The sequence below is a fragment of the Narcine bancroftii genome, chromosome 7 (genome assembly GCF_036971445.1).
Source record: "Narcine bancroftii isolate sNarBan1 chromosome 7, sNarBan1.hap1, whole genome shotgun sequence".
NCBI lineage: Eukaryota > Metazoa > Chordata > Chondrichthyes > Torpediniformes > Narcinidae > Narcine > Narcine bancroftii.
Window position 1 is genome coordinate 13935987 of NC_091475.1, and position 26852 is coordinate 13962838.

Sequence of the window (26852 nt, forward strand, 5' to 3'; positions counted from 1 at the left end):
ATTATATTTCTTTCTTTGGTACTGGTGGCTGGCTTCACAATTACTATTTACACTGCGGGTTTTGCCAATATTACAGAATGTGTATAGTCAATGTTCTCTTAAAATGAGAATTCTTCAAATATCTGCTTTTTGGCACAGTATCAATAAACTTACTTTTATTGAATAACAATTACATGATTGTCTTTTTAATTAATTACCTTTTGTAACAATGCCCCATCTTTGAAGATGACTAGATCCACCTATTAGATATCAACAGTTACCTACATATAGTTAGGATTTGCATTCCTTTCGTTGACCAATGCACCAACCAGTCTCCCATCCCTCCCACCCACCTTACATGACCACACAGAAAGATGTTGTCATAAGCTTGAGGTATAAGTAACAATGGGAAAACAAACTCTGAAATGAAAGCCAGGCTTATTTTAATACATATATAATTTGCAACCTATGTGCTAAGAGTTTCATATGTAAACATAAAGCATATTTCATTAAAAAGTTATAAATCAAGGCTGTAACATTTAATCGCGCGTCATATTTTTTTTCCTTTTTCTTTTTTTTTAAAACCTGTTTTTGTCTTTTTTTTAATATTTTGCTGTCCATGGTTGGCCGAGGTCAACTCGTAGTGTCAGAAAACAAAGGAATATATAAATGCATAAGTTACATAATAAGTTTACAATATAAAATGCAAATAACCTTGATTTGAATACTTATTTCTTACAAACGCACAGCGTTCGCGACTCTTCACATCTGGCGACCGCCTAGGTTTAAAAAAAATGCATTGAAATCTCCTCAGGTTTGACAGTGGGCTCCTCCCCGCCCAAATGTGCAGGTATAAAAATGTTAAAACCGCAAGTTTTGGGTCGAGATCAGTTTTACATCAGGCACATTCACAAAATTCCATTTTTTTTTCTCAAAATGTTATAATTCCAGACAATCCCAGTTTTCCAATTCTTAGAGATGTTTTGTTTTAAATTTCATTGTATCATGAAGTATTTTGGCTCCATGTTCCTGTTTTGCTTTCTCCTTCTAATAATGATCATGAAAATTTTCTTTGGAGAACTTTTTTTTATATATCCAATTGATATTGTCTTGTTTCTGCATGCCCATTTGCAAAAGAGAACACACACTAGTTCATTCCTTTCTACCCAACATTTTCCTATTCCATCACCTTTGCCTAATTACCAATCCATCACGTAGCCTTCTGCACATACTCAAATCCAAATGCTTGGCTCAAACCATGCAAAGTAAGAAATCATTGTACCAAATCATTGCAGTATTGTCCAACAGTCTCCCAAGGTTTGGAGATATCTTCCACAATTTTGTTTTTAATATATTTAGAATGATAAATCCTGTTAACAAATAAATTCCAGAAGGTATAAATACTTCATTCCAGAGAGCAAGAGTTTAACTACTGAAGAACATCCAAGATGTTACATTTCAAGTCTCTCGTTGGTAGATCCTACATTTATGTAATTTTAACTTTTGTTTCCTCTTACTGTATGTTGATGTTAGGTTCTTAAATTCCATAATCTCAATATTGCATTCCATGCAGCACTCAACCTTTTCCTGATTGCCATCAGCAACAAGTTATTTGATCCTTAATTATTTATTTTTCCATTTCAAAACACCGTTCTTTCAGTAACTCAACTCAAGTCTTCCATGGCCATGAATCACGTTATTTCCAATTTGTCAACACACAGTCTTAGCTCTTCCAGTATTCGAGACTTATCCCAGCTTCAGTATTTATGTATAGTTTGAGTCTAAACTTTGATTTTATTTCTCCAATTTTAAAAGTCTGTAGTTAGTAAAACAGTGTTGCATTCCCAGAGCAGTAACCCAAGTCTTAGTCGAAAATTCTGAGCTTTGTTCAATAGTAAGTGCCAAGATGAGGTTGCATATGGCTGGCAGGATGTCTGGCGTTTGGGTAAATGCTGCCAGTCGGAGAATTCCAGTATGGGCCTGGAGCTGCAAAGAAACTAGATGACGTCACAGGTAGAGCTGGAGGATGAGGTGCCACAAAATTCATCTTTGGCTGATGTGCATGATAGGAGCTCATGTAAGAGATATCTGTTGGGTACTTGTACACAGAAGACTCAGGGGGATGGGGCTGCAAGGCCTGTGCAATCCCATGGAAGTCAAACTTGTAGGCATAGCGTTTGCCATGGACTTTGGTCATGATGTTCTTGTCATAGTAATAACGTAAGGCCCTGCTCAGCTTGTCATAGTTCATGTTGGGCTTGCTCTTCCTCTCTCCCCAACGTCTCGCTACTTCATCTGGATCAGTCATCTTGAACTCTCCATTGGTCCCTTCCCAAGTGATGCAGTTGGCATTGGAGCTGTCCGACAGAAGCTCCAGCAAGAATTGCCACAGCTGAATCTGACCACTCCCTGAAATAAAGAATGGTAATTTCAATCCCTCAGGCTTTCCAATTTAATTTGGAGAGAGAGAAGAGTTTCAAGACTTATAAAGCAGGACAGCACAGAAACTGGGAAAGGTAAATGAAAAGGTAAAGTACGTGTAGAATCCTTGATAGCAGGAGAAAGGTTGATAGAGATGTGAATCTTTAGAGTATTAGCAATAGAAATAAGTAGACATGATGGTAAAAAAAATTATAATTGTAATTTGAGGAAGGAGAATGAGAGAAGGAGAATTAATCGGGAACTGCATTAAATTTTATTCTTACAATGCTACTTTCAGCATACCTGGGTTTGCGAGTCGACTGCTGGTTGGCCCAAGAATCTGATAAGGATCTGCTAAAATCGGAATAAATGTTTAGAAGGTGATCGGATTCAGAATGCACTTAGAATATTTACTTAATTTAAGAATAGCCTTGTTAGTTAAAATCAAGAACGACTGAGAACAGAGTTTGAATCTTTTATTCTCCGATGAGGTGCGGGACTCTATTTGTATTGTGGTTAATATTACGTCTGTTTGTGCATTTGTGCACTGTGGCATTTTAAAATGGACCATTGAGTACATATGTCTAAAGTTAAATTGTCTCGCTTTTACTCAGATATAAATCCTCTATGTGACATATGTAAAATTGCTGAGGCTTCTTTACTCACACGTTCTGGACTTACCCTAGATTAGAAATGTTTTGGAAAGATATTTTTCAAACATTATTGGTGATTCTCAGGTTTAAATTAGAACCTTCCCCTTTAATTGCTCTTTTTGGAGCATTTCAAGAAGTCAATGTTTTGCTGGACTCCAACTCGAAACCGAATTTTATCCTTGACTTCACTGATAGCCAGACATGCAATTTTGATTAAATGGAAAGATAATACCCCACCTACGCATACACAATGGCTAAATGATATGATGTCTTGTTTAAGTTTAGAAAAAAATTATATATGCTATTCAAAAGTCAAATATTAACTTTCAAAAGATGTGGGGCTCATTTATGGAACTATTATCATTACCTAAAGAATTAGGGTTTTTTTGAAACTTTGGTGCTGTGTTGTCCATCTCTATATGTTAACTTTTAACCTTGTTTCGTGGTAGGAGGTATAAATATATATTTTTTTTCATTTTGAGTTTTTTTTGTGTGGTTAATTCTATTTAATATGTCTGGAATATTTTTTTTATCACGAAAAGCTTTTTTTGTAATTTTTTTTCTTTTGAATCTTAGAGTGCAATATACAACTGTACTGTTAAAGTATTTATAATGTATAATACAAATACCAATTAAAAAAAAAGAATATTTAGGAAACCTAAATCTAAGATTCATATTACTGAAGTATCTGTATTCTTCCAAAGATTCAGATGGTTAATAAAGCTGTTCCTGAGCTTTATGGACGAGAGAGGTTCAAGTTCGGTCCTTGACTTTCTCAGTTTTATATAGTCAGTAGGGGAGTGGTACTGATCCCAAGACCAGAAAGAGGCTCTTCATCATCTCCATTGTCACTTCTGACAAGAAGGTACAATGGGCATCAGGAGAGACAGTGAGCAGACCTTACAGAGGGTCCCCTCTACACCACTGTCCATCACTGCCATGTTTCCTTCCCAATGCTGTTAACTCTCTCATCTCAGACAGGATAGATGACTAACTAGCTAAAACATCAAAGAGTGCATGGTATTTCTAAAAGAAGACAGAGGAATGACAAATGAATGAAGAGAACTACTGCTGATAATGTTGGCCGTTTCCTTCTTTAGCTTGTATACCTTTCTCTGGTTCATTGATTGAGCTGATTAGAGGAATAATTTGCAATTGAGCCACAAATCACTTTTAAAATTGAGCAGCTTCTTCAGAGAAATAACAGCTTGACTTTCCAACCATATATGTTAGCAAAATCACAATTTTGAAATCTTTTTGGACCAGTGGAATCAGGCAATGTATTGAAACATGTTTTGAAGCCAAGTATCCTTTAACAGTTTCGAGGGTACACCCGAAACTGTGCTTATTAGCGATAGAAGCTCATCTTAAATTACTTTCTAAAACTATGCTGAATCTTTTATAACTTCCATTGGCGTACAATAGGAAATTAATGTTCTTTTCCTCTTTAATAAACTCATAAAAGGCACCCACCCGTCTTTGGTTGGTATATCAACCAACACATATCAACCAATATTAGTGTGGAAAATACCACTCATCCTTTATATTGACAATTGAACAAAATATCTGATGATGAAAACAATGGAGTTGGCAACCAAGTTCAATTTGAAGACTTTCAAATGAAAAGGTCTGATCCACACAATTAACAGAAAGGGAGAGAGGGATCTTAGCAACCTTCCATGTCTCCCTGAACGTGGCAATACAAGTAGATATGGGGTAAAAGGGGAAACTTGACCAAAGTATACAAAATTATGAGAGGCACATGTATGGATAGTCTTTGATCCAGCATTGACATGTCAAGTATTAGAGGAAGTATGTAGGGTTAAGGTGAAAGAGGGAAGATTAAAGGCAAGTGTTATCTTTACACAGAGAGTGGCAGGTTCCCGGAATGTGCTGCGGGGTGAAGTGGTTTAAGCACATATGACAGCTATGTTTAAAAGGCATTTGGACAGATCAGAAGCAGACATGGAAAGGAGGGATGCGGGTCAAGTATAGTTTAAAGTGGCACTGTAGATGACACAGACATTGGGAACTAAAAAGCCTGTTCTTGTCTTGTGTTAGGTAATATGTTCTTAATGCTACAAACTCATTATTTCAAGAGTATGGCCACTTTTGTAGGTATGAGTGCTTTGAAGTGCAATCCTTTCTAAACTAACCTGAAAATTTGGGGAAACTTAATTTATGCTCAATGTACTTTCCATTTGAATTTGCCTAATATTGTATGTAGGTTTAATCAATTTCAGATGAATTGTACAATATGGTGTTAACACACGGCCAACCTATTAAAAATAAATGGGTTACTAACTCCCACAGAAGATTATGTAAACACTTTAAACATCTGTTCACCATAATCAACATCAGCCATATTTCACGAGAATACCATGGAATTAAGATCTAGTACTTGGAGGAAAGTTTACTCTAACCTACATGTACAATAAAGTAATCAATATATTTATGAAGAACATATACAATTTTGTCAAACATAAGACAAGGAAACTCTCCTTGATTTGATCCATGAATTAAGTTGCACCTTAAGATTATAAAAAGTTGAAAAGGGTACAAAATGTATCTCTTTGAGCCACAATTTCCTTTGAAATTATTTGGACCATTTATAACACATTGCCAGTTTAACAACTTCAATGAACTGAAATGATGTGCTTACTTAACCACATTCATTACAAGTTTGCATGTCAGATAGTTAACACAGTCATTTTCTCAGAATTGAATGTTTTGAGAGAGTTGCGTTCCATGAAATTGCTTCTAATAGAAGAAGTGTGAGTGGATTTGTCATCCTCAACATTCGATAAGGGAACTCTTTCAGGATCAGGGAAACGTATCACTTGAGTGGCACGGTTAACGTAGCAGTGAGAGCAATGCAATTGCAGCGCTAGCGACCCAGGTCCGAATCTGGCACTGTCAATAAGGAGTATGTATGCTCTTTCCTGTGTCTGCGTGGGTTTTCCCCAGGTACTCCAGTTTCCTCCCACCCTTCAATACGTAAAGGGTTGTAGGCTAATTGGGGTATTTGGGTGGCATGGACTCAGGGGCCACAAGGGCCAGTTACCATGCTGCAGGTCTAAGTGAACTTTTAAAAATTTTGAAATGAATAAATTGCAGACTTGCTGATAACATGTGGCATTAAAATAGGAACTTAACACACACCCCCCCCCCCCAACCCAAGAATGGTCTTGCTTACAAATCTCATATATGCAACAAATAAGTTAAGGCAAACAGCTTTAAGAATTAGATCAGTGGTTAAAAACCCACTGCACAGAATTCTGATGTTATTAACATAGTTAAGATGGTAACTAGGACAGTTTAAAGTCTGCAATGGCATGTACCTATTGGTTGTCGAGTTTGGTCTTCCACTTTGGTTACATTTGAGGAAGGGGTTCCTGCAAAGAAAAAAAAGGTAATTTAAAATCACTTTACCTAAGCTGAAGGGATCATCCCACAATATCTCTTCCCACTGCATTTAGAATTAAAGATTGCTCCATTTTTATTGAAGCCTGAAAGTTATGATGCTGTCACAAATTAAAACCCTTTCCATGTGATGGAAAAGAGTGGTGCGATCAACAGCAGAGGGCATTTCACAGACATGGGCCTGCCTGCTTCAACCTTGACAGCTTTCAGAAGTGCCCACCAGAGTGGATAGATGAAAGCTGGTCAGATGACATAATTAGGGCCCCAATTAATTAGGACACCGCATCTGAAGCATCTGGTTTCCTATCATGAGGAAGGATGTACTGGCTTTGGAGGTGGTGGAGAGAAGGTTCACCAGGTTGATTCCAGAAATGAAGGGATTGAATCATCTGGGACTGTACTCGTTGGATTTTAGAAGAACAAGAAGGGATCTTATAAAAATATAAAATTATGAAAGGCTTTACCTTTTATTAAGATAAAGGTAGATAAATTGTTTCCTTTGGTAAGGGGGTTCAGAACTAGGTGACATAGCCTCAAGATACAGGGTAGCAGATTTAGGACGGAGGTGAGGTTGAACTGCTTTTCCCTGAGGGTGGTGAATCTGTTAAATGTTACCCATTTGAAGCGTGCAGACAACCTCAGTAAATCTATTTAAGATAAGGTTGGATGGATTTTTAAAGTCATACATTTGATATATCTGTTAAATTTGAAGACACTCGGCAACCTTTTATAAATTATTTCCACATGACTTAGTCAGTATAATTATGTTCCCTTCCGGACTATATTTAATTTTATTTCTTTTCTCTTTGTTGGTGAAAACCAGACGATTAATTTTTATTAACGAATTCTCAGGATAGGCCACCCAGGCTTTTGTTTGTTTACTTTTCTTAGATTAGGAGGGGTTTTTATATAATAATTTTTTTCTTTCTTTGAAGATTTCAGTTTGGGGAGATGAGGATATATTCATTAATTGTGGTGTCATCCAATATGTTACATCATATGATGTCATACAGCTATTTTTTCCTTCTTGATTTTATACTTCTATTCTCATGCATTGTTTACCTATAAATATGATTAATAAAGTGACTGAAAAAGAAAAGATTTTTAAATAGTAAGGGAATTTGGGGAAATGGAGTAAAGGCAGGTCGGTGGAGATGAGCCGATCATCAGATCAGCCATGATCTCATTGAATGGCAGAGCAGGCTCGACGGGCCAAATGGCCGACTCCTGCTCCTATTTCTTATTTTCTTATGCTCTCCTTATCACTGTAATAACCACCAATTTCTTAGTTCAAGCAATTCTGAATCCTTGAAGGTCTCTGCATCACAGAGCAGTGGAGGGTAAATCACTGACTATGCACTAATTAGAACAAGGAGGTTACAAGGAAATAGGCAGTTTAAAGATGAGAGCAGCTATGATCTTTCTGAATGGTGGAGCAGGTTTAAGAGGAAGTATGGCCTCGTCCTATAACAGCACGTTCTAATGTTCTTTAGTATCAGAGGTATGTGGGACATTACTGACCGTGACCTGCACCTTGCAATAGGATGTCTGTAGCCTACCAGCTTGCTGCTTCTATTCGAGTGAGTCCTGACAGTGAATGTGACTTTCCATCAGCCTGCCAGGGGCTCATGTCTGTCCAATAGAAGTTATTCCTGAAGTTCTATTCCCCCACACATAATCTTCGCCACCTTAATGAGTGCAGACTTTGCAGAAAAACAATTGACCTGCTTCAGCCTCGCATGTCGTATCTACGCAAACAAAGGCCCCCATTGATCAGAGTTACAGACGGTAAACTTATTACCCTTTGGCGGAACTCCAGGATGACTTCCCCACCCCGATCGTCTGGTTGTATCGTAAGGCAAATCTAAAAATAGAAAGTGGAATGAATGAAATAGTCATCAATTTAAAAACTTCTGACAGACTCTCTTGCAGAACCATGGCAGACTGGTAGCTGCTGGATAACCTGAGATGTCTGGTGCGAAGAAAACCCATTTGGATTATTTATCTCTTTAATGGGACCAAAATGCAAGCTGCTGCTGTGGACCCACTTGGATCATGCTTTTGAAGGCCCAGCACCCACGGTTTGCCAGTCACACAATCATTGCATGTTTTACAGCCCTGATTGTACTGAAGGCCTGTTTGCCACCACTGACCTGTCAATCAGTGTGGTCCATGAGCATCAACTCACCACCCTGCCTTACACTGCCAGCCTTGGTTTTCAAGGCCCCGGATGATGCCCCCTGCAGCAACGCTGATCCTTTCATGGGTCACTGAGTTTTTCTTCTTGCACAAGTTACATCAGAGCTGCCTGCTGTGATCAGACCATAACCCTGAACAACATGGCATAGGACATCCTGGTGCAGACCATGATGTGCCCAGAGAATGCCTCGTCTTCTCTGTCTCCATCATTTTCCCTCATTTCCACAGCTGAACTTGATCTAGTCGTACCGTGGCTGCCACAGAAGAGTACTTCAAACAATTCTCTCACAATTGAGATGGTAATGATACCTCTGTTGCAAGCACACTGCAGCTCCCGGTAGTGCCAATTTTATGCAGAATCCCATCGCATTATTTGTGATGAGTTTCTTGAATTTTGGTGGAGAATTAGTTTGGGCGTTAACACAATGGGTCACACATGCTTATCACACCAAAAGAGGATAAATTTCAATCTCTAGGCATTCAAACAAATATTTATTTCTCATAGTCCATCTACGTTCACATTGTTGAATCTTACCAGGTCTCACTGTCAATCTTTGGGTTGGTTCAGGATAAACGGATGGATTTGGAAAAATGAATGTGGCACCCCCTAAAAAAGATAAAGAGGAAATACAGTCAAGCAATCAAGTGCATGCAGTGATTAATCACAAGGGCTCGTATCAAATCAACCTCAGGCCGAATCCTGATCCCAAGGTCAGTCACTACTTGGAAGGGAATAATCAACAAGGTTCCTAGTTGCTGTTCAGTTACTAATATCATCAGTATTCGTGTGGGGTTTGGAGAAAAGGCTGAAGGATGACTAATAGATGGAAACAAATGACTACTTGCCTGAATGTGCAATTACATTCAGAGGAAATCTTCATTAACAAACTTACATTGAGAAAACAGGAGGTAACTAAAGCATTTCTACATTGCGGTTAGGTTTGGGTCAGGATCAGCTCTTTCAGAAGATGCCTCCTTTGAAGGAACACATCACACCGCATTAATGGCATTCCACGTTCTGATAACCATCCCTTATCGAAGGGGGGGGGGGGGGGAGATGGTCAGCGGGCTTGCCAGCTCCTGCAGTAGCATAGTGCGTGTCACTGTCTTCTGGAGAGCATGAGTAACAAACTATTAGAGGACGGAAATAGGAAATGGCTGCATGGTTATCGATTCTGTGAGAAACTCCAGCTGGATTCCTGCTATTTGCTGATCAGGCAACATTCTCATTCTTGACAACGAAGACATGAAGCTGTTAAATGAGGGAATCCTTGATGGAAAAAAGTGAAGGAGGTGAATGTAATTGTACTGGAATCAAGAATTTTGCATTGAATAAAATGGTGAAGTATCTATCATCCAAAAGCCAAATAGCAGCCTTCCTCACCACCCTCTCCCCAGTTGCATGGAACGTACAGCACCGAAACAAGCCATTCAAATCAAATGAACCAAGTTGAGTGCACACAAGCTTTGCCTGATGCTCATTATCCAGTTTCTCCCCGCCACATTCCCATTTAATTTTTCTGCAGCAAGCATTCCATTTATCCGTACGTTTTGCACACATACATAATCCCTGCTACATCCTTTACTTCCACCCTTCCTACCATAACCCGCACTTAACTACCATTGGAATCAGTTGGTCTCTGTTCACCTCATTAAACCTTTTCATAACAGTAAAGGCTTCTATCAGGTTTCCTCCTCATCAACTCTGGATAAATCATGTGTCTCCAATGTTTCTCAATTGTTACATTTTCAAAATCACAGTAAAACCTTTCTACCTTAGTTCAAGCCACCGTCTCCTATACCATCTCCAACCTCATCGCCTCTGGTCACCTGCCTCCCATTTTCTCCCTTCCCCGCACTGCCCGATTCTATCTTTTAACCCAGTCTCATTAACACTTTTCTACCCTGTTTGCAGAATGGAAATTGGAATGCATCTGATCCCCTTTGGTACTCCACGTTCACTGTTATCAAGAAGGTGCAATCTCACTTTTGTGTTCTACACCTCTAGAAATAAACTAACGCAATCTTTTGTTTCAGCTTTTTACACCTCCACCAATTTGTTTCACTACTTTCTCTACCGACTACTTCCTTATTTTGAATTGCTTCCGGTTCCTGGGTGTCGTCGATGTGACGCTGCATTTTGCCATACAGGTAGTTTGCATTTAAATTTTCATTCTTGGATTTCTCTGTGGTCATCCTGACTTCTGACCACATAATTGCACCTAAGAGGGCCTTTTGCCACATGTGCTGGATGTGGGAAGGGCATGGAAGTGAGCCCTCCTGCCCATTCCATCCACGTTGAACTTTGTACCCAATTGCATGACACATATGGCCACATTAGGACTGTATCCTTCAGTGCTTTTAATATTTAAAATGGATTCTAAATATAGTAATTGTATCCACCACCTCCTCTGGCAGTGTGTTCCTGGCATCAACCAGTCTCTGTATTTTTTTTTAAAAAGTAACCCCTAAATTGCATTTCACTTGAAAACCATGTCTTTTTGGTTTTTGAAATCATAACCATGGGAAAGGGTGAGGAGGCTGAGTGAACAACAGACAGAATCAATAGCAAGATTGCAGAAGGAGGAGAACAATGTCAGAGATTCACATGTCTTTGAAGCCAGGAAAAATATTCCTCTGGCCACAAAGGCCACTAGACCCATTGATCCAGAAACATCCTTAAAACTGAATATTATTGCATAACAAAAAATACTCAATTGAACGTCCAGACTTGTGCATTTTTCAATATTGTCTGATGAACAAAAATGTAAGTGTCTCCAATGCACAACATCAATGTCTTATATTGGCCAAGTACTGATAAGTAGTGATAAATGTACACTACCCCATTCTTTTGCCATCATCCTCTGTAACAGACAATGTACCACACAGTTGCACTAGCTGTAAATATGAATATGTAATTTTCTATCCTTTTATATTTATTATCTCCTTTTGTTTTTAATTTATACTTTTGTGGGTGAAGCTTCATGGCTGCATACAGCAAGAATTTTGGCGCATCTGTACATTTGTATGTACATGACAATAATGTCGCATATAAAATATCATACACAGCAGAAGGAAAATGCAAAAGCCGTGCCAATCCAATTTTGTAAATCCCGTTGTCCACACGTAAATTAAGTATTCCTCCCTGTCGCATAATATTTCAACTCACCTCTCTTGAACATCCCTTGATCTCCTGCAACCCTAACACAATCTTGATATTCAGGAATAAATTACATGCCCCAATCCAAGTCGGGCTCTTTCATGCCTTAGTACTGTTGCTTAGTTTTGAAAGGTTCATCCACAGGAAAGGGTGTTAGATAAGAAAGGATCTGGCTAAGACCTTTTGGCCAAGACTAATGTAGCGAGCTATGGTTCATTGTATGTACCGGGATGTGGGTGTGAAGAAATGGAGAGTTTGTGGATGAGAGCTCAGCATTAATATATTACCTGTGTTTCTGGCGTGCATCAGACGCGGTGAGTTTTGCAAGGCTTTATCGACATCATCTGAAGTCAAATGAGGAAGTGGTGCTGCAAAATAGGAAATGATTCGATTCAAAAGTCACCAAAACGTTATCCTATTGAAAAGTGACAGTTACACAGGAAGAAGTTGGACTAGAAAAAAAAATGAAGTATTTATTGACAATACTGTCAGCCAATGAGTTGGAGATGGGAGAGGGCGCACTGCTCACAGCAAACAGTCCATTGTTTAGCAAACAAGGTCAATTTACTCGGAAAACAGAGACTGTTTAAAGAGTGGAGAAAGAAACTATGGCAATTTCTCCCAATAAAGGCAGGATAACTTCTGCAGAAAACAATTGTGGTCGATGGAGCATAGTTACTTGGTTTGAGCAGCAAGTACGATCAATGGGGAATTTGCCCAGTCATCTCCACTCTTGCTGGTTTTGCATTGTCACTTAAATGCCGGCCTGGGGGGAGAAAAAAAAACGGTTCTCGCCTGCAAAGGCATTGGCTGAATAAAGTTTCTCATCCATTCTGCCACTTATGCAATAAAGTTGCAATTTCTACCACTGCCAAAACAAACAATGGCCAGTGCATCATTTTGCAAAGCGCTAGATCTGTGCCATCTGAATGTGATAGTAAACCAAATAACACATGATGAAGGGTAATATTGGTTCTCAATTTTAAAATAAACTGGGATATGTCAATGTGTGCATTTACTACCAGTGCTGAGGAAACTAACAGCACGATTTGCTTCTCTAAGGTTTAAATTTCGTAACTTTTTCAAGTCGCAAAAGGAAATCAGGTTCCACAGGTTTCAAGGCCTGGGTAAGAATGAGTTGAAGTTAAAAAAAAATGATAATGCATTGGGTATCGACTTCAAAGCGGAGAAAAAAAACTGCAGATGCTGTAATCTGAAATGAAACAAGAATATTCTGGGAATACTCAGCGGTTGAGGAAGCATCTGTGGAGAGGGATAAAAGTGTTAACATTTCTGACTGATCATCCTTCATCAGAAACGGCCATCGTCGGGATTGACCAAGCTCTCACATGGCATTGGCTCGCCAGTAAATTGCTCAGAAGGTAACAGTTTGGGTCCCACCTGGTCCCAAAACCACTCAGTTTCAGCCTTCATTGCCCCTTTGTGGACAGGAGAGTACAATGAGAGGGACTGCCTTTCGACAGTAGGTCGGCAGACTCAATGTGACATCAAGGAACTCTAGTAAAACTGCTGACTGAACTCGGGGTGACCCCAGTCAAGGGGTTAGAGGATGAAGATGAGACGCGTGTTGAAGACTAAGTCATCAAGGGTTCATTCACTGGAACAAGAGAGATTGAGAATGAACATCTGCAAACCAAAGGTCCTCCAGAAACCTGCATTTGCTGTTTAACCCTCTGCTTTGAAAATCAAAATCCAGTGGGATGGCGGAACACTTCCCATTATCTTGCATTAAAGGAACATATGGATGGTAAAATTCACTATTGTCTTCAGTGAACCAGGATAGTCTAGTTATCAGAGGAAAAGGGTCCTCAAGGATCAAGATGACAAAGGCAGCACAAAGCTAATTGGCCACAGAGCAGGTGACCTTTCTCGCTCCTATACATTTCTGATACAAGGAACACCCAAAGCCAGAGAGAATCCTCCAATGGTGTCTTTGCAAAATCCTCCAAATTAATTGAGAAGATTTAAAAAAAAGAGCATCCTCTCCTGGGTCAAAAATCCCGAGCATTGCTACCCTCATTACACTCAGCCAGTTCCATTGAGCAGGCATTACATTGGCATGTGTGACACAAGATGTCCAAAGGAGACACTCTGTTCCAAGCTCCAGCATGAGAAGGAGATTACCAGGCAAACATTCCAAGATGCTCTCAAAGTCTTCTTGAAAACGCCCCACTGATTTGTGGGAATTCCTGGTCAATGACCAATTAAAATGAAGAACATCTGGGTTTGCATTGAGAACCTTGAGTCCACTTGTTGGGCACAAACATGCCCAGCACACATGGCACAAGGAGCTCACCATCCCACAAACTACTCACCCTACAGCCACACCTGTGCCCGAGATTACCATACCAAATGAGGCTCGCTTGTAAGGGACTGCCTGAGAGCAAACTTAAAACTGAAAATTGGAATCTAGGGTTAAACTCTACACCTCTGCATTCATATTTTGCTCCAAACAAGATGATTATGGTTGTTGGGGATCTATCATCTGTATCCCAGATGCAAGAGTTCTTCAGGGAAGTGTTCCATGCCCATCTGTCAGAGTTTTCATCATGGGACATCTAATGAAGGATATGATGAAAGGTAATCAAAATGAAACATTAACTCTCTTCTCCATTGATGCTACTAACTGCTGAGTACTTCCAGCACTTACTGATTTATATTTGAAAGAAAACAGAGCCGTCAGTGAGTGTAATATATGTCCAGCACTTAGCTCGTCTGAAAATAGAGTACAAGTTGGAAGGCTGGTCGCTCTGTACTCTGAATACTGGGCTCAGATTTGATCTGTGAGAGACAGGAAAGTGTTGGAAGACATGGCATTTGGTGGTTCCCCCAGAGAAGATCTCCATGAAACTAAGCAAAATCAACAGAAGATTGAGGCTTGAAGAGAGATTGGAGGAACAAGGTGCTTGTGGGGATGAAAGAAAGAGTATTAAACGCATAGATGTCTACATGATCACAGTGGATGAAGGTTAGTTTAGTACAGGTGTTAGAAAGCTTCTCCATTTGGCAAGTTTGGAATGTACGGACAAGATGCTTGTGCCAAAACATTTGAATCACTTAAGGACCATTTAGATGCAGCTGTCTGGGAGTGGACTGACTCTTGGAATTAAGGATTACAATGGCTCCATGATTCCAAATAATCTCCCCCGTCTTGTGTCACTGCCACGTGCCCCAATTAGGAAGCACAGTTAGCCTGGACGTGGATGTTGTAGTCAGAAAAGCAAACAAACCAGATGAATTTCAGCTTACTTACATTACTGACAGAGAGAGGAGGAGAGTAAAGGGGTGGGTGAAGATAGCAATTGCCCTTTAAAATGCTTTGCGGAGCTGGGAGAAAGACCTTTGCTCCTCATGGCTCCCCATCAAGCTGAATATATAAAAGACTCACCTTTTCGGTGATGGCTATTTCCTTGGCCACAGGCAGGAGAGGAAAACCTGAGGAACACTTGAAAATGCATTGCTAAATTAGTCACCATTTGATGACCACTTAATGTCTACAAAAAAAATCACAAAGTATTACAGTTTCTGATCAAAGGTCATTGGGCCTGAAACATTAACTCTGTCTGCACAGATGCTGCCTGGCCTGTTGAATATTTACAGCATTCTCTGTATTTATAACAGTTTCTACCTCAGGTTTTCCTGTCATGGATATGGCTTAGCGATAGAAAGAGTAAAATACTTTATTTCAGCTATATTAGAGTCAAGAGGAGCAGGATAACTCCCTAGAGGTAGAGCTGAACAGCAGATATGCCCAATTGCCACCAACATTGTCCCTCACTGCACTAGTAACCACATCAAAGCAAACAGCTTTAAACTGGTCTAATTAAAATGGCACAAAAAAGCTATCAATCTATTGTAAGGAGGCCTAAGGCCATGAATTTGTAAGGCCTTTTCCCCTCTGATCGGCGGTTTTACACGTGAAAATGAACCAGAGTTACTCTCATTCCTAACATTACTAATAGATAACATTCAGATTAATTGGCATTATTATTTTTTGACATAAAAGTCAATTACTTTCAAGAAATAATGAACATTTACATTTACCTTCAATCTCCTAACCTTCAACCTCAGAAATTTGTAACCTATGGTTGGTGATTGTTCTTTTTGCAGAGAGGAAGGCACAAAAATCCCGGGTGAGTGCCACTACCACGTGCCGCAGCATTTGAATGGTGGCACCTCAGCTTCAACCTTCCCTTGATAACTAGGCGGCTCAGATGGCCCCAAGCCAATCCCAAGAAGACTTGAAGCACAATTGGAAGCGGCCATCAGTACAATAGTTGCTGCTGTGCCCTCCTTCCCACTCTTTACATTCCCATTCCATGGCACTCACAACCTTTGACCACACAGAAAGAAACTTCCTCCACATCAGCAACTCACTGGGCATCCATAGATAATTTAAATTTAGATATACAGCGCAGTAACAGGCCCTATCGGCCTGCAGCCCCATTCGGCCCAATTGTCCGACAAACTCAGTACATTTTGAACAGTGGGAGGAAACCAGAGCACCCAGAGGAAACCCACACAGACATGGGGAGAACATACAAACTCCTTACAGACAGTGCCGGATTCGAATCCCGGTCACTGGTGCTGCAACAGCGTTGCGCTAACCGCTACTCTAATCCACTCTATGGATTTGGGAATCTGCATTTGATTGTTATACAACTTGCCAAAGCATAATCAAATAAAAGATAGAATTTAATTACATTTTTGTTGCTTAGCAACTGTTTTTGAGGATCAAGACCAAGAAAATGCCTGGTGTCCTAAGATATGATCGTCTAGAGGCCCAAGGTCATTATGAACTGTTAGTACTTATTTTGCCTGCCACACTGATTAAGACCCAAATCCTGCCGAACAATCTCCATGGTGACAGCAAACCCTGGGCCTACTGCAAATGGCTGCAGCCTGGTGTATTCAGCACCTACACCCCTTAGGAATGACAGGCTCACATATCATCAATAGGCAGCACTTAACGGTCCATAGCAAATGAGGTAAGATTTTAAAGTGTACATATCTGAATTTGCACCCACGTTGCTCTGAATCCTACACTCCAAGATTGCCTGTCACCAATCTTCTCCCATTTCAGCCTCACACGTCCTGTGCATCTCCCATGGTCATTATTTCTCTCCCTTTCAGATCCTTTTTTGCTTCCACTCCCCACCCTGCTGATCTCCCCATCATTACTCCTCACTTGACACAAGTTCCCACTCTTTGTGGGCCTGACCAGCTCACTGTTTTCCCTTGGGCTTGCACGCGGTTGAAATTAATGTCTGACGTGAGCTATCCCAGAGAATGATCTGTCAGGTGAATGTATAGTCACTAGCCTTGCTCTTTACTCCCCATTTACATCATCTGCAATGTCATTTCTGCCTTATCTGACCGACTTTAACCAAGCTATTTCCTGGCCCTGTTACTTCAAAATCTTACAGAATGCCAAGAGAAGTCATCAAAAATTCTGTTTAGAGAACTCCTCCCAGCAAATAGCAATCAGGTAAAGACCCTCCCCCACCACCTCCCACCACTAATAACTCCCTTTCCCTCCAATCAGCTCCACACAACAACAAAGCTTTGGGTATCATCATATAAATGTAGCACACCCTACACAAAATGACCTGTTCTCCTGCGATAACAATAAAAGTGAGGCAAGATCCTGTGAATACCTTCCAGAAAGTGCATGGCATAGAGGTCAGTTAGAGACAGAGAGTGGAGCTAGATTAGGTAATTGCACTAACTGGCATGGATATATATAAGGCAAAGCGATTGGAATAGATGGGGGGAGAGGGGGTGTAGATGGGGTGAGATGAACAAGGGAAGGCTCATGTGGAGCATAGACATCAGGGTAGACCAGATGGCTGAGTGGTCTTTTTCTGTGCTGTAAATTCCTTGCAGGTTAAAGCAGAATTTCCTGCCTTTGTGAATAAGTCACCGCAGTTCCCTGGCTAAAGGGCATGGAAGTGTATCGCAGACTGAGTTGCAACCTTCAGTAGAGCAGGGGAGGAGAAAGGACAATTGGCAGCTTCAAGGGAATGTCTTTTATCCAAATATCATTACATCACACCATGGACTATTACAACTGCACCTTAATAGCCCCATAACCATCCATGCAAAATTTATTTCACAACTGAACATAGTAAAGTAGTCAAAGATAATGCTGACAATTTGGGCACATTTCTACACTGCAGCGTGAAGGATGGGACAGATTTTACTTTGTTTGACAAGCAGTTTCTTCAGCATTGTAAAACAAGCAAGCAAAAAATCAACTTGTGCATGCACAGGGGCAAGCTCTACCTCAACCAATCAGGAAGGACACTGGATGCTCTTACTCTCTCTGAGGTACTGCAGGTGTGACAGAAGGATGTCGGCATTGTAGCTTGGGGTGAGACGCTGAAAGTCCTCTTTGGTCATTTTGCAGAGCTCCTTGCCATCAATGTTCTGAAAGAGTGGCACATCGACGTCAACCAAGCCATACTCCTTCACTGCCCACTCCAGCCATTGCTTCACATGATCTGTGGACCACAGTGTGGGATCTACATGTGGGGGAGTAGGAGAGGATGGATAGATATGAAAGCACAATCATTAGGCCAGAAGATGTGGGAGCAGAATTAGGCCACTTAGCCCATTGATTCTGCTCTGCTATTCAAATCATGGCCGATATTTTGTTCTTCTCAATCCTTTTTTTTAAGATACAGAATGGCAACAGGCCCTTCTGACCCACGAACCCATGCCACCCAAATACACCTATGTGTCCTTCTCTGCCTTCTTCCCATAGTCTTTGACACTCTTACTAACCAAGCAATGTAAAAGAGTAAGGGAAGTTTACCCTCCACATACAGTATGTTATAGTCAACTTGTATACTATGCTATACATTGATGTTTGGAGCTCAATTCTCACTGGTTTCTTCCAGAATTCTTTACTGGACACTTATTCAAAATGCACATTGTAGCACCTGTTGCAGTAACTTGAAAATCGCCCAAATTGGAGATAGATAACTCTCCGCAAGTTTCCATATAAGATAAATCTTTCATAACAAATGGTAACTGCAATTAAATAACTTTGCAACTGATGAGATGATCTTCATTAGGAATAACCCCAGAGGTCATTTTCAGCATTGCTGAGAAAAATATGAAGCCTCTTCAATTCTGCCATTGTGCCTTTGTATCTGCTTCCACTACCACGCCTGACGGACCATTCCAGGCTCCCATCATTCTCTGTGTAAAAACTTTATATTTCAATTAAACTTCCACCTCCTCACCCATCTTAAAGATGTGTCCTTCAGCATGTGACATTTTTGAATTGGAGATAGATTCTGTCCACCCGATCAATGTTTCTCGTAATGTTTTAAACCATGAAGATCATCCCTCAGCCTCCAAGGGACCAGAGAAAACAAGTTTGTTCATCCTCATCTTATAGTTCATTCTCTCTAATGCAGGAAACATACTGGTAAATCTCTTCTGAACCTTTTCCAAAGGTTTGAGCCCTTCTCAAGCCTGAAACGTTAGTTATGTATCTTTAGCTTTGCTACAAGAAATACAGTATTTGACCTGCTGAGTTTCTTCAGCGTTGTGTTTTCACATCACCACGGTGTCTGCAGACTTTTGTGTTTTACCAACAAGGAAAGACTACACCTGCCACACTTCGGTGGGAGAAGATCAAAACACTCATTGACCCTCAAGGCAGTTTGATCCTTCTTTGAATTTTGATATGCATCAGCATTAGTAAAAATACCCACATCCTTCTCCATCTATTGACCATCATTTGGATGTTGATGGGTCACAAAACAATTAGAACCTGACGAATCTCTCGATTTTGGCTTTTCCCAATTTTCAGTGGTCCAATATCCCTGAAAATTAGCTGTATCCTTTTCAGGATCTCACTACCACGGTCAAGGTCAGCACATTGCCCATTCCTAATTTCTCTTGAAAGGAGAGGTTTGCTCGTCCCTTTCAGAGGGCTTTTGAGAGCCAACCACTTTGGTTCATCTGTGGAATGCTTTGCCACAGACGATGGTAGGGGCAGATTTGCTGGCTATGTTCAAAAGGAAGTTAGATAAGGCTCTTGTGGGCAGGGGAGTTAAGGGTTATGGTGATAAGGCTGAGACTGGGTACTGATAGTGAATGATCAGCCATAATCTGAAACTTGACGAGCCAATTGGCCTACTCCAGCACCTACTGTCTATTGTCTGTGTCTGGGTCAGATCAGTAAGGAATCGCTCTTCTGAAAAAAAATGTTAGTGGTACAACTGGCATTTTAAAATTATCCAACAGTTTGTCATCATAATTTCTAATGATGACATTTGTTTAAATTCCAGATTATTAACCAAGTTTAATTTCCATTGGTTAGACTTGAACTCAGAAGTCCAGATTGTTTGTTGAGGCATCTGGATGATGGCCCAGTAACTGAACCAAAATATCACCACCACATTGCAAAGGCAAAGAAAGTTCCATCTGTTTTGCATTTCTGAGAAAGTTTTGTTTTTTTGTTTTGAAAACTTTGACTTATGCTGGTGTGTGTGTGTGTGTGTGTGTGTGTGTGTGTGTGTGTGTGTGTGTATACGCGCGCCATCTGTTATACAAGTCAATAACGTGCTTAAATTGACAATTACCTGCTGGCACAATCACCCTCTGCTCATTAGTTATCATGTTGGGAGGTGGGACATGCTTCTCCTCCATGTAACTGCTGTAGCTCATTGGCACATTCTCCGAACCACTGACCATCTTCCCTGCTTTGGCTATACTGCAGTGATCTGGTGAGTTTCTGCACAAATTTAAAAAAAAATTACATGAAAATCAGTGGAATATTTACAAGTGGAATGCAGGTGCTATGTGAATGGGCACCTGGAGTGGCTGGGAGAATGAAGGAACTTGGCGAAGCATGAGAACATCTAGCCCTTCATGAGCTCACACGCACTTAGCACTAAACAGTCTGATTGTTTTATTATGCAGTGTGTATTTCACATTCTCTAAAACAACAGATGCATTGCATAAAATTCTATGTAGGGGGTTCTTTTGGCGGAACAAAATGTTAGTGATTTGGGGTCTCCAAGGGGCATTAAACAATTTAACAAGGTTACTTTTAGCAAAGCAAACATCAGACACAGAGATCAAGTTTTGGTCAGTTTTGGTCCTTTGTGAAAAAAGAACACATTGGCTAGAAGAAAATGGCTTGTTTAGCAAGAATCAACTTGAAAACACACATCAATGCATGATATTTTTTAATTAACTGTGTGGTCTTTTTTAATCCTTTTGACAAAAGTCCAACTTTAACTACCACTTTCTCCCTCCAACTCCCTACCCAGCACAATGGGGTACCCAAACAGTTATATTATTAGCAGGGTGGTATGCCTTTAGTCTACACACAGGGTGCCTTGTTTCTTTTTAACAGCCACATCTTGAGCTCAACCGCAGGCCTTCACTGGAGACATGCCAATTTCCAATAATGTTGTTCAACTCCTGTTCAGGATCTGTGATGACATTCAATTTTTTTAATGTCCACACTGGCCTTCCCAGAAAAGCTATGCCAGAAATCGGCCTTGAGACCCCAAAAAGGGCAGGAAGATTAATAAATGTTCGTTTTGGAGAAAGAAGACTGATCACCAGTAGTCTTCTGTTCCTCCGTCCCTGTTCACAAGCTCACATCATTGCTGCCTCGTTCAGCAGGAATCTGCAAAGTTGCAATAGGGCCCAAGAATGAAACTGTGCCAGGTGTGGAGCTCAGGACCTTGAGACTTTAACATGAAAACCATCTTGGGCTAAAGTAAAATACAAAAGTCTGCAGACATCGTGTTTTGCAGGTAAGGGGTGAGTTGACAGAGGTGGAAGGGAAGACACGTTTGCGAAGAAGGTGGACATATCAGATGATCTGGACTGGAAGATCTCATCTTGGGAACAGAGTTGGAGAAATTGCAAGATTGGAATAGAGTCTCAGGCTGCTCATTCTTCTATTCCCCTCGATACACCAAAATATCCTGTACTTATCTACATGGCATACATTTGGGTACATTGGGTGAAAATCAGCCAGTGACAGCGCATGTCAATGCCATTCTTGTTCAAAGTCAACACAACTTACAGAGGTCAATGGATCATAACGACAGGCTCATTTTCACTTTCATTATTGAAGAATTTTGATGCTAATTATTCAAAGTTCCAGGCTCTAAATTCTTACCTCACACCAGAACACAATTATGTATTTAAATGCATTGGAACTATGCAGGAATGCATTATTTTTAGACATGCAGCACGGTAACAGGCCATTTCGGCCCACGAGTCCGTTCTGGCCAATTAACCTACACCACCTGCCCCGGTCCATTTTGAATGGTGGGAGGAAACCTGAGCCCCCCTGGGGAAAATCCATGCAGACATGGGGAGAATGTACAAACTACTTACAGACAGCGTGGGATTCAAGCCCCGCTCCCGATCGCTGACACTGTAAAGGTGTTACATTGATCGCTATGCCAACCATGCCGCCCTTTACTTATTGTGATCTTTTAGGCTTCCTTTGGTTGCAAATTCCCCAACAAATTACATATTATGTGGATGGAGCTTTAAAAAAAATTCTTTGCAAATTGTAGAACATTCTTCCTAATCCATTATAATTAGAGGCGGAGAGCTACACAGCACGAAAACAGGAGCTTTGGAACAACTCATCCTTGTCACCGAAGTTGCCAAATTCCTGGGTGTTAACATCTCCGAGGATCTGTCCTGGAGGCAATCACAAAGAAGACTTGCCAACGGCTATACTTTGTGAGGTGTTTGATGAGGTTCAGAATGTCACTGAAGACTCTCAAAAACTGTGCCCCGTGGAGAGCATTCTGGCTGGTTGTATCCCTGACTGGTATGGAGGCACCAACTTTCAGGACAAGAAAAAAACTCCATCACAGGCACCAGACTTCATCGAGAACATCTACATGAGGTGGTGCAGCCTCTATCCTCAAAGACCCCCGCCACCCAGACCATGCCTGCTTCACTTTGTATAGGAGCCTAAAGACGACCACTCAGTGGCACAAGGACAGCTTCTTCCCTGTTGCCATCAGATTCCTGAATGATCAATGGACCAAAGAGACGGCCTTATTTTTCATGCACTATTTTGTTGTTTTTTTTTAAATTTGTTGTTGTAAAAGTGAACGTTTGCAGTATGACGCTGCCACAAAACACCGAGTTTCGGTCACGACAATAAATTCTGATTTTGATTTTATCTAAACCAGTCCCAAATGCCGGCCTTTGGTCCCTATCCCTCGAAACATTCAACTGTGCAAAATCTTGCAAATGATGTAATTGTACCCACTTTGGCAGCTTCCACTGGTAGCTCATTTCACATAAGCACCACCCCTTCTGGGTGAAAAAGTTTCTCATCGAGTCCCTTTTAAATCTTTCCCCTCTCATCTTACCACTGCAATACACAGACTGATTTATTTTCTTAGAAAACAACAATTCCTGTAGCCTTGCCAGGAGCAAATTTTAATTAGCATTGTGAGCCTGTCTTGTCCTTGGCTGTATATAGTACATTGACAGAAGTGCAGCAAGTAAGAAGAGATAGATGGTTTTCACTTGACGTGTAAAACGCAAGATCAATGGTATATGGACAGGGTTTTAAGACTGGTGAACCGAGTGAAGAGGGATTTTAAGGAATCACAGTAAAGATTTCGTCACAAATTGTACAACTCTGGCTAAAGTGTATCAGCTGGGAAATGGTAGCGATGATTTTCATATTTAGCAGGACTGTTCTTTGAAGAGTTGCTTCTTTCAATGGGCTGATGCAGTGGTTGCCATGAAAGACAGCAGACATACGTACACACACGTATATAGACACATAGATTTACACACACACACACACACACACACACACACACACTGAATTAATGGAAATCTATCTGAATGCTCCTTTTGTTGTGTGATGCTCAATATAAAGGATCACGGACAGAAGAAAGTTATGGACTCAAATAGAAGGAAAAGGGACCCATTTAGCATCACAAGAAATAGAAGCAGGCGTCAGCCATCTGGGCTAATGAGTCTGCTCCACCAATCAATAAGCTGATCTAGCCATGGACTCGGCCCCTCTTACCCGCCTGTTCCCCATAACCCTCAATTATTCTATTCTTCAAAAATCTATATATATTTTAAATACATTCAATTAGACAGCCTGTACTGCATTCTTGGGTGGTAGAGGCTTAATTCTTCCATAATTTAAACTTGTCCCGGCATTGAATTCTGGATAGATACTGAAGATATTGATAATGAAGGCAAGCAAGCTGTCAGAATTACTCTGTACCCATTGGGTCAGGGAGTGGAATACTCTTCTCCTTCTTTGGCTTGGCTTCGTGGATGAAGATTTATGGAGGGGTAATGTCCACGTCAGCTGCAGGCTCGTTTGTGTCTGACAAGTCTGATGCGGGACAGGCAGACACGGTTACAGCGGTTGCAAGGGAAAATTGGTGGGTTGGGGTTGGGTGTTGGGTTTTTCCTCCTTTGTCTTTTGACAGTGAGGTGGGCTCTGCGGTCTTCTTCAAAGGATGTTGCTGCCCACCGAACTGTGAGGCGTCAAGATGCACGGTTGGAGGCGAGATCAGCCCACTGGCGATGGTCAATGGGGCAGGCACCAAGAGCTTTCTTTAGGCAGTCCTTGCACCTCTTCTTTGGTGCACCTCTGTCTCGGTGGCCAGTGGAGAGCTTGCCATAGAACACGATCTTGGGAAGGCGATGGTCCTCCATTCTGGAGACGTGACCTACCCAGCGCAGTTGGATCTTCAGCAGCATGGATTCGATGCTGTCGGCCTCTGACCACCTCTTGACTGACACCATAGATTGAAGGTGGGTGGGACCCAATGGTTCTTCGCAATAGAGTTAAATACAACTTTGTGCTTGAATTTTCTGCAGACCTTGACCTACTAAAATTATTCAGTACCTTTTAAATGCACAGAAAATGTTTGGGTACAAAGCAAATTCCTATTTTGTGTGAATGGATCGAAGTGTGATTGATCTGATTAAAATGGAGACACGAGATTGAAGATGCTGCGATTTGAAGGAAAGGAAAATGCTGGAGGAACTCAGCAGGATCTGTGGAGGCAGAGGGATGGCCGATGTTTCAGGTCGAGAATCTGCATTGGGATTAATGCTGAAGAGAAGAGATAGATAGTACAAGGAGGTAAGAGGGAGGGATGAGGCAGGGGAAAGACAGCTGGTACTCAGAGACAAGGGGGTTGATGGGTGGATAGAACAAGGTAGGGAGGGCCCATGGTGGAGTTGGGAGACAATGGCTGGTGGGTGATAGATAAAAACAGATGAGGAGAGATAGAAGAGGGAGGTGGGGGGGTGGGGGGGTTGATGGAGCTAGATAGAGGAAGAGGAGGACGGAGGTCATCAGAGGCTGGAAGGTGAAGACACAAAGGGCTGCAGATGTTGGAATCTGATAAATAAGGAAGGTGATCAATAGATCCAGATAAGGGAGGGGTGATGTGCAGATGGAACCAGTTGGTGGAAGAGGATAGGAAATCCACTGGTGAGTGTGAGGGTGATTGGAAAATGGGAGTGGAGAATGAAACAGTGTAATGGGGTGGGGGGGTGTTAAATAAAGGGGTGAGAAATCATAAGGGATAGGTTAGTTGGTGCAGTTTTCATGAAGATGGAAAATTCAATGTTAATGCGATAGACTCCCTCTTCTGGTTTGTGTTGGGCAGTGGAGAAGGCCGAGGACAGACAAGTCAGTGTGGGAGAAAGGAGGGACATTGCTGTGAACCCTTGGATTTGTGTCCGTGCCTATAATGAAGAGTTGTCCTGAAAGCCAGCTATGGAAAACGTTACCCATTCTCAAGAGATTTGAAAACACTCAATAATAAAAGAAAGCAGTATTTGAATGGTGATATGAATACTTTCCTCCTTGATGTAAATTACGTTGTGCAGCAACATTTGCTGAAATGAGACCATAAGTGCCTTGGATAACACACCAATCTAGGATTCTCCATGAACAAGATTAATCCCTTAGGGTGCGATTTTAAGCAATGCAGGAGAAACTATTTAGGGTGTTAACAAGATGCTTTCATTTCACTTTCTTTAAGAATGTTTATTAATGAGTTGTAAACATATTGAAAATGAATAGAGAAAAATGGATGGGGTTGGTTTGAATGTAAGAGGTCATATCATCAAGCCTGCACAATTATGTCTAACCAGACTAGGTGGACAATCCAGGTGTGACAGACACATTACAGGGCAGAATATAGCATCATCAGGAAAATTGATGCCATTTGTGTTGGGGTTTTGGATGAGCAAAGGTACATCAATTGAAAAGTGGCTTCAACTACGTATATTTCTCCAAAAGGTACTATGATTCTACAGCAAAAGCACCACATCACAAGCACCATGCAACCTGATATCAAATCTAAAAGCGTCACTCAGCACATGAAGCACCACTTATCAATCAATCAAAGTGCTTTCTTATCTTTCCAGCCCTGGCTGCCTCATTTTCAGAAGATTGGTTCCAATTAGTGCTGGCCTTGAGTTGCTCTTTAATTAGAGTCCGTACACGTCTTAAGGTAGCTGGATAATAATTGGAATCAACTGCAGGCACACAAGCTTCATCAGACATCAGGATGTAACCATTTTCTCTCCTTTCACACGATAGCCTGGTGCTGGCACACATTCCAACTGCAAAGGAAAGGAAGGAGGGACAGGATAGAGGCAAGAGGAAAATACAAGAGACTGCAGATTAGGGAATCTGGAGGGAAAAAAAACAAACTGTTGGAGGAACGCAGTGGGTTGTGCAGTATCCATGGGGAGAAAGGAATTATAGACCTGTTGGGCCGAGACCTTGCATCAGGACTGAGCGTGGAGAGGGAAGACAGAACAAGTATGGGAGGGGAAGGGAAAGAGGAGGCATTCCTTCAGTTTTGACGTTTGTGTTCATGACTAATGCAATGAAACAAAACTGGAAAGAATTGTGTTGATTTAAAAATAAATCCAGGTGTTTGGTTCTTTGGTGTGTACTTTAAACATTTCTCTACAGACCACTT

General features: G+C 41.1%; 1 protein-coding gene across 16 annotated transcripts in view; it reads right to left on the minus strand.

The window, feature by feature from the left end:
* Nucleotides 1-400: 400 nt before the first annotated feature.
* The window catches only part of erg (ETS transcription factor ERG), a 262636-nt gene continuing 236184 nt past the window's right edge, over nucleotides 401-26852 (minus strand). For 12 of the 16 annotated variants that reach the window (XM_069888902.1, XM_069888908.1, XM_069888904.1 and 9 more), the window contains 9 exons: nucleotides 20457-20608; nucleotides 18177-18380; nucleotides 15245-15301; nucleotides 12123-12203; nucleotides 9211-9282; nucleotides 8278-8340; nucleotides 6395-6448; nucleotides 2704-2754; nucleotides 401-2388 (listed from right to left, as the gene is read on the minus strand). In XM_069888902.1, the coding sequence (XP_069745003.1) occupies nucleotides 1868-2388; nucleotides 2704-2754; nucleotides 6395-6448; nucleotides 8278-8340; nucleotides 9211-9282; nucleotides 12123-12203; nucleotides 15245-15301; nucleotides 18177-18380; nucleotides 20457-20608 (1255 nt within the window). In that variant the 3' untranslated portion in view covers nucleotides 401-1867. The remainder of the gene's footprint in view (nucleotides 2389-2703; nucleotides 2755-6394; nucleotides 6449-8277; nucleotides 8341-9210; nucleotides 9283-12122; nucleotides 12204-15244; nucleotides 15302-18176; nucleotides 18381-20456; nucleotides 20609-26852) is intronic. The other 4 variants (XM_069888903.1, XM_069888917.1, XM_069888905.1 and 1 more) reach the window with 4 other exon arrangements.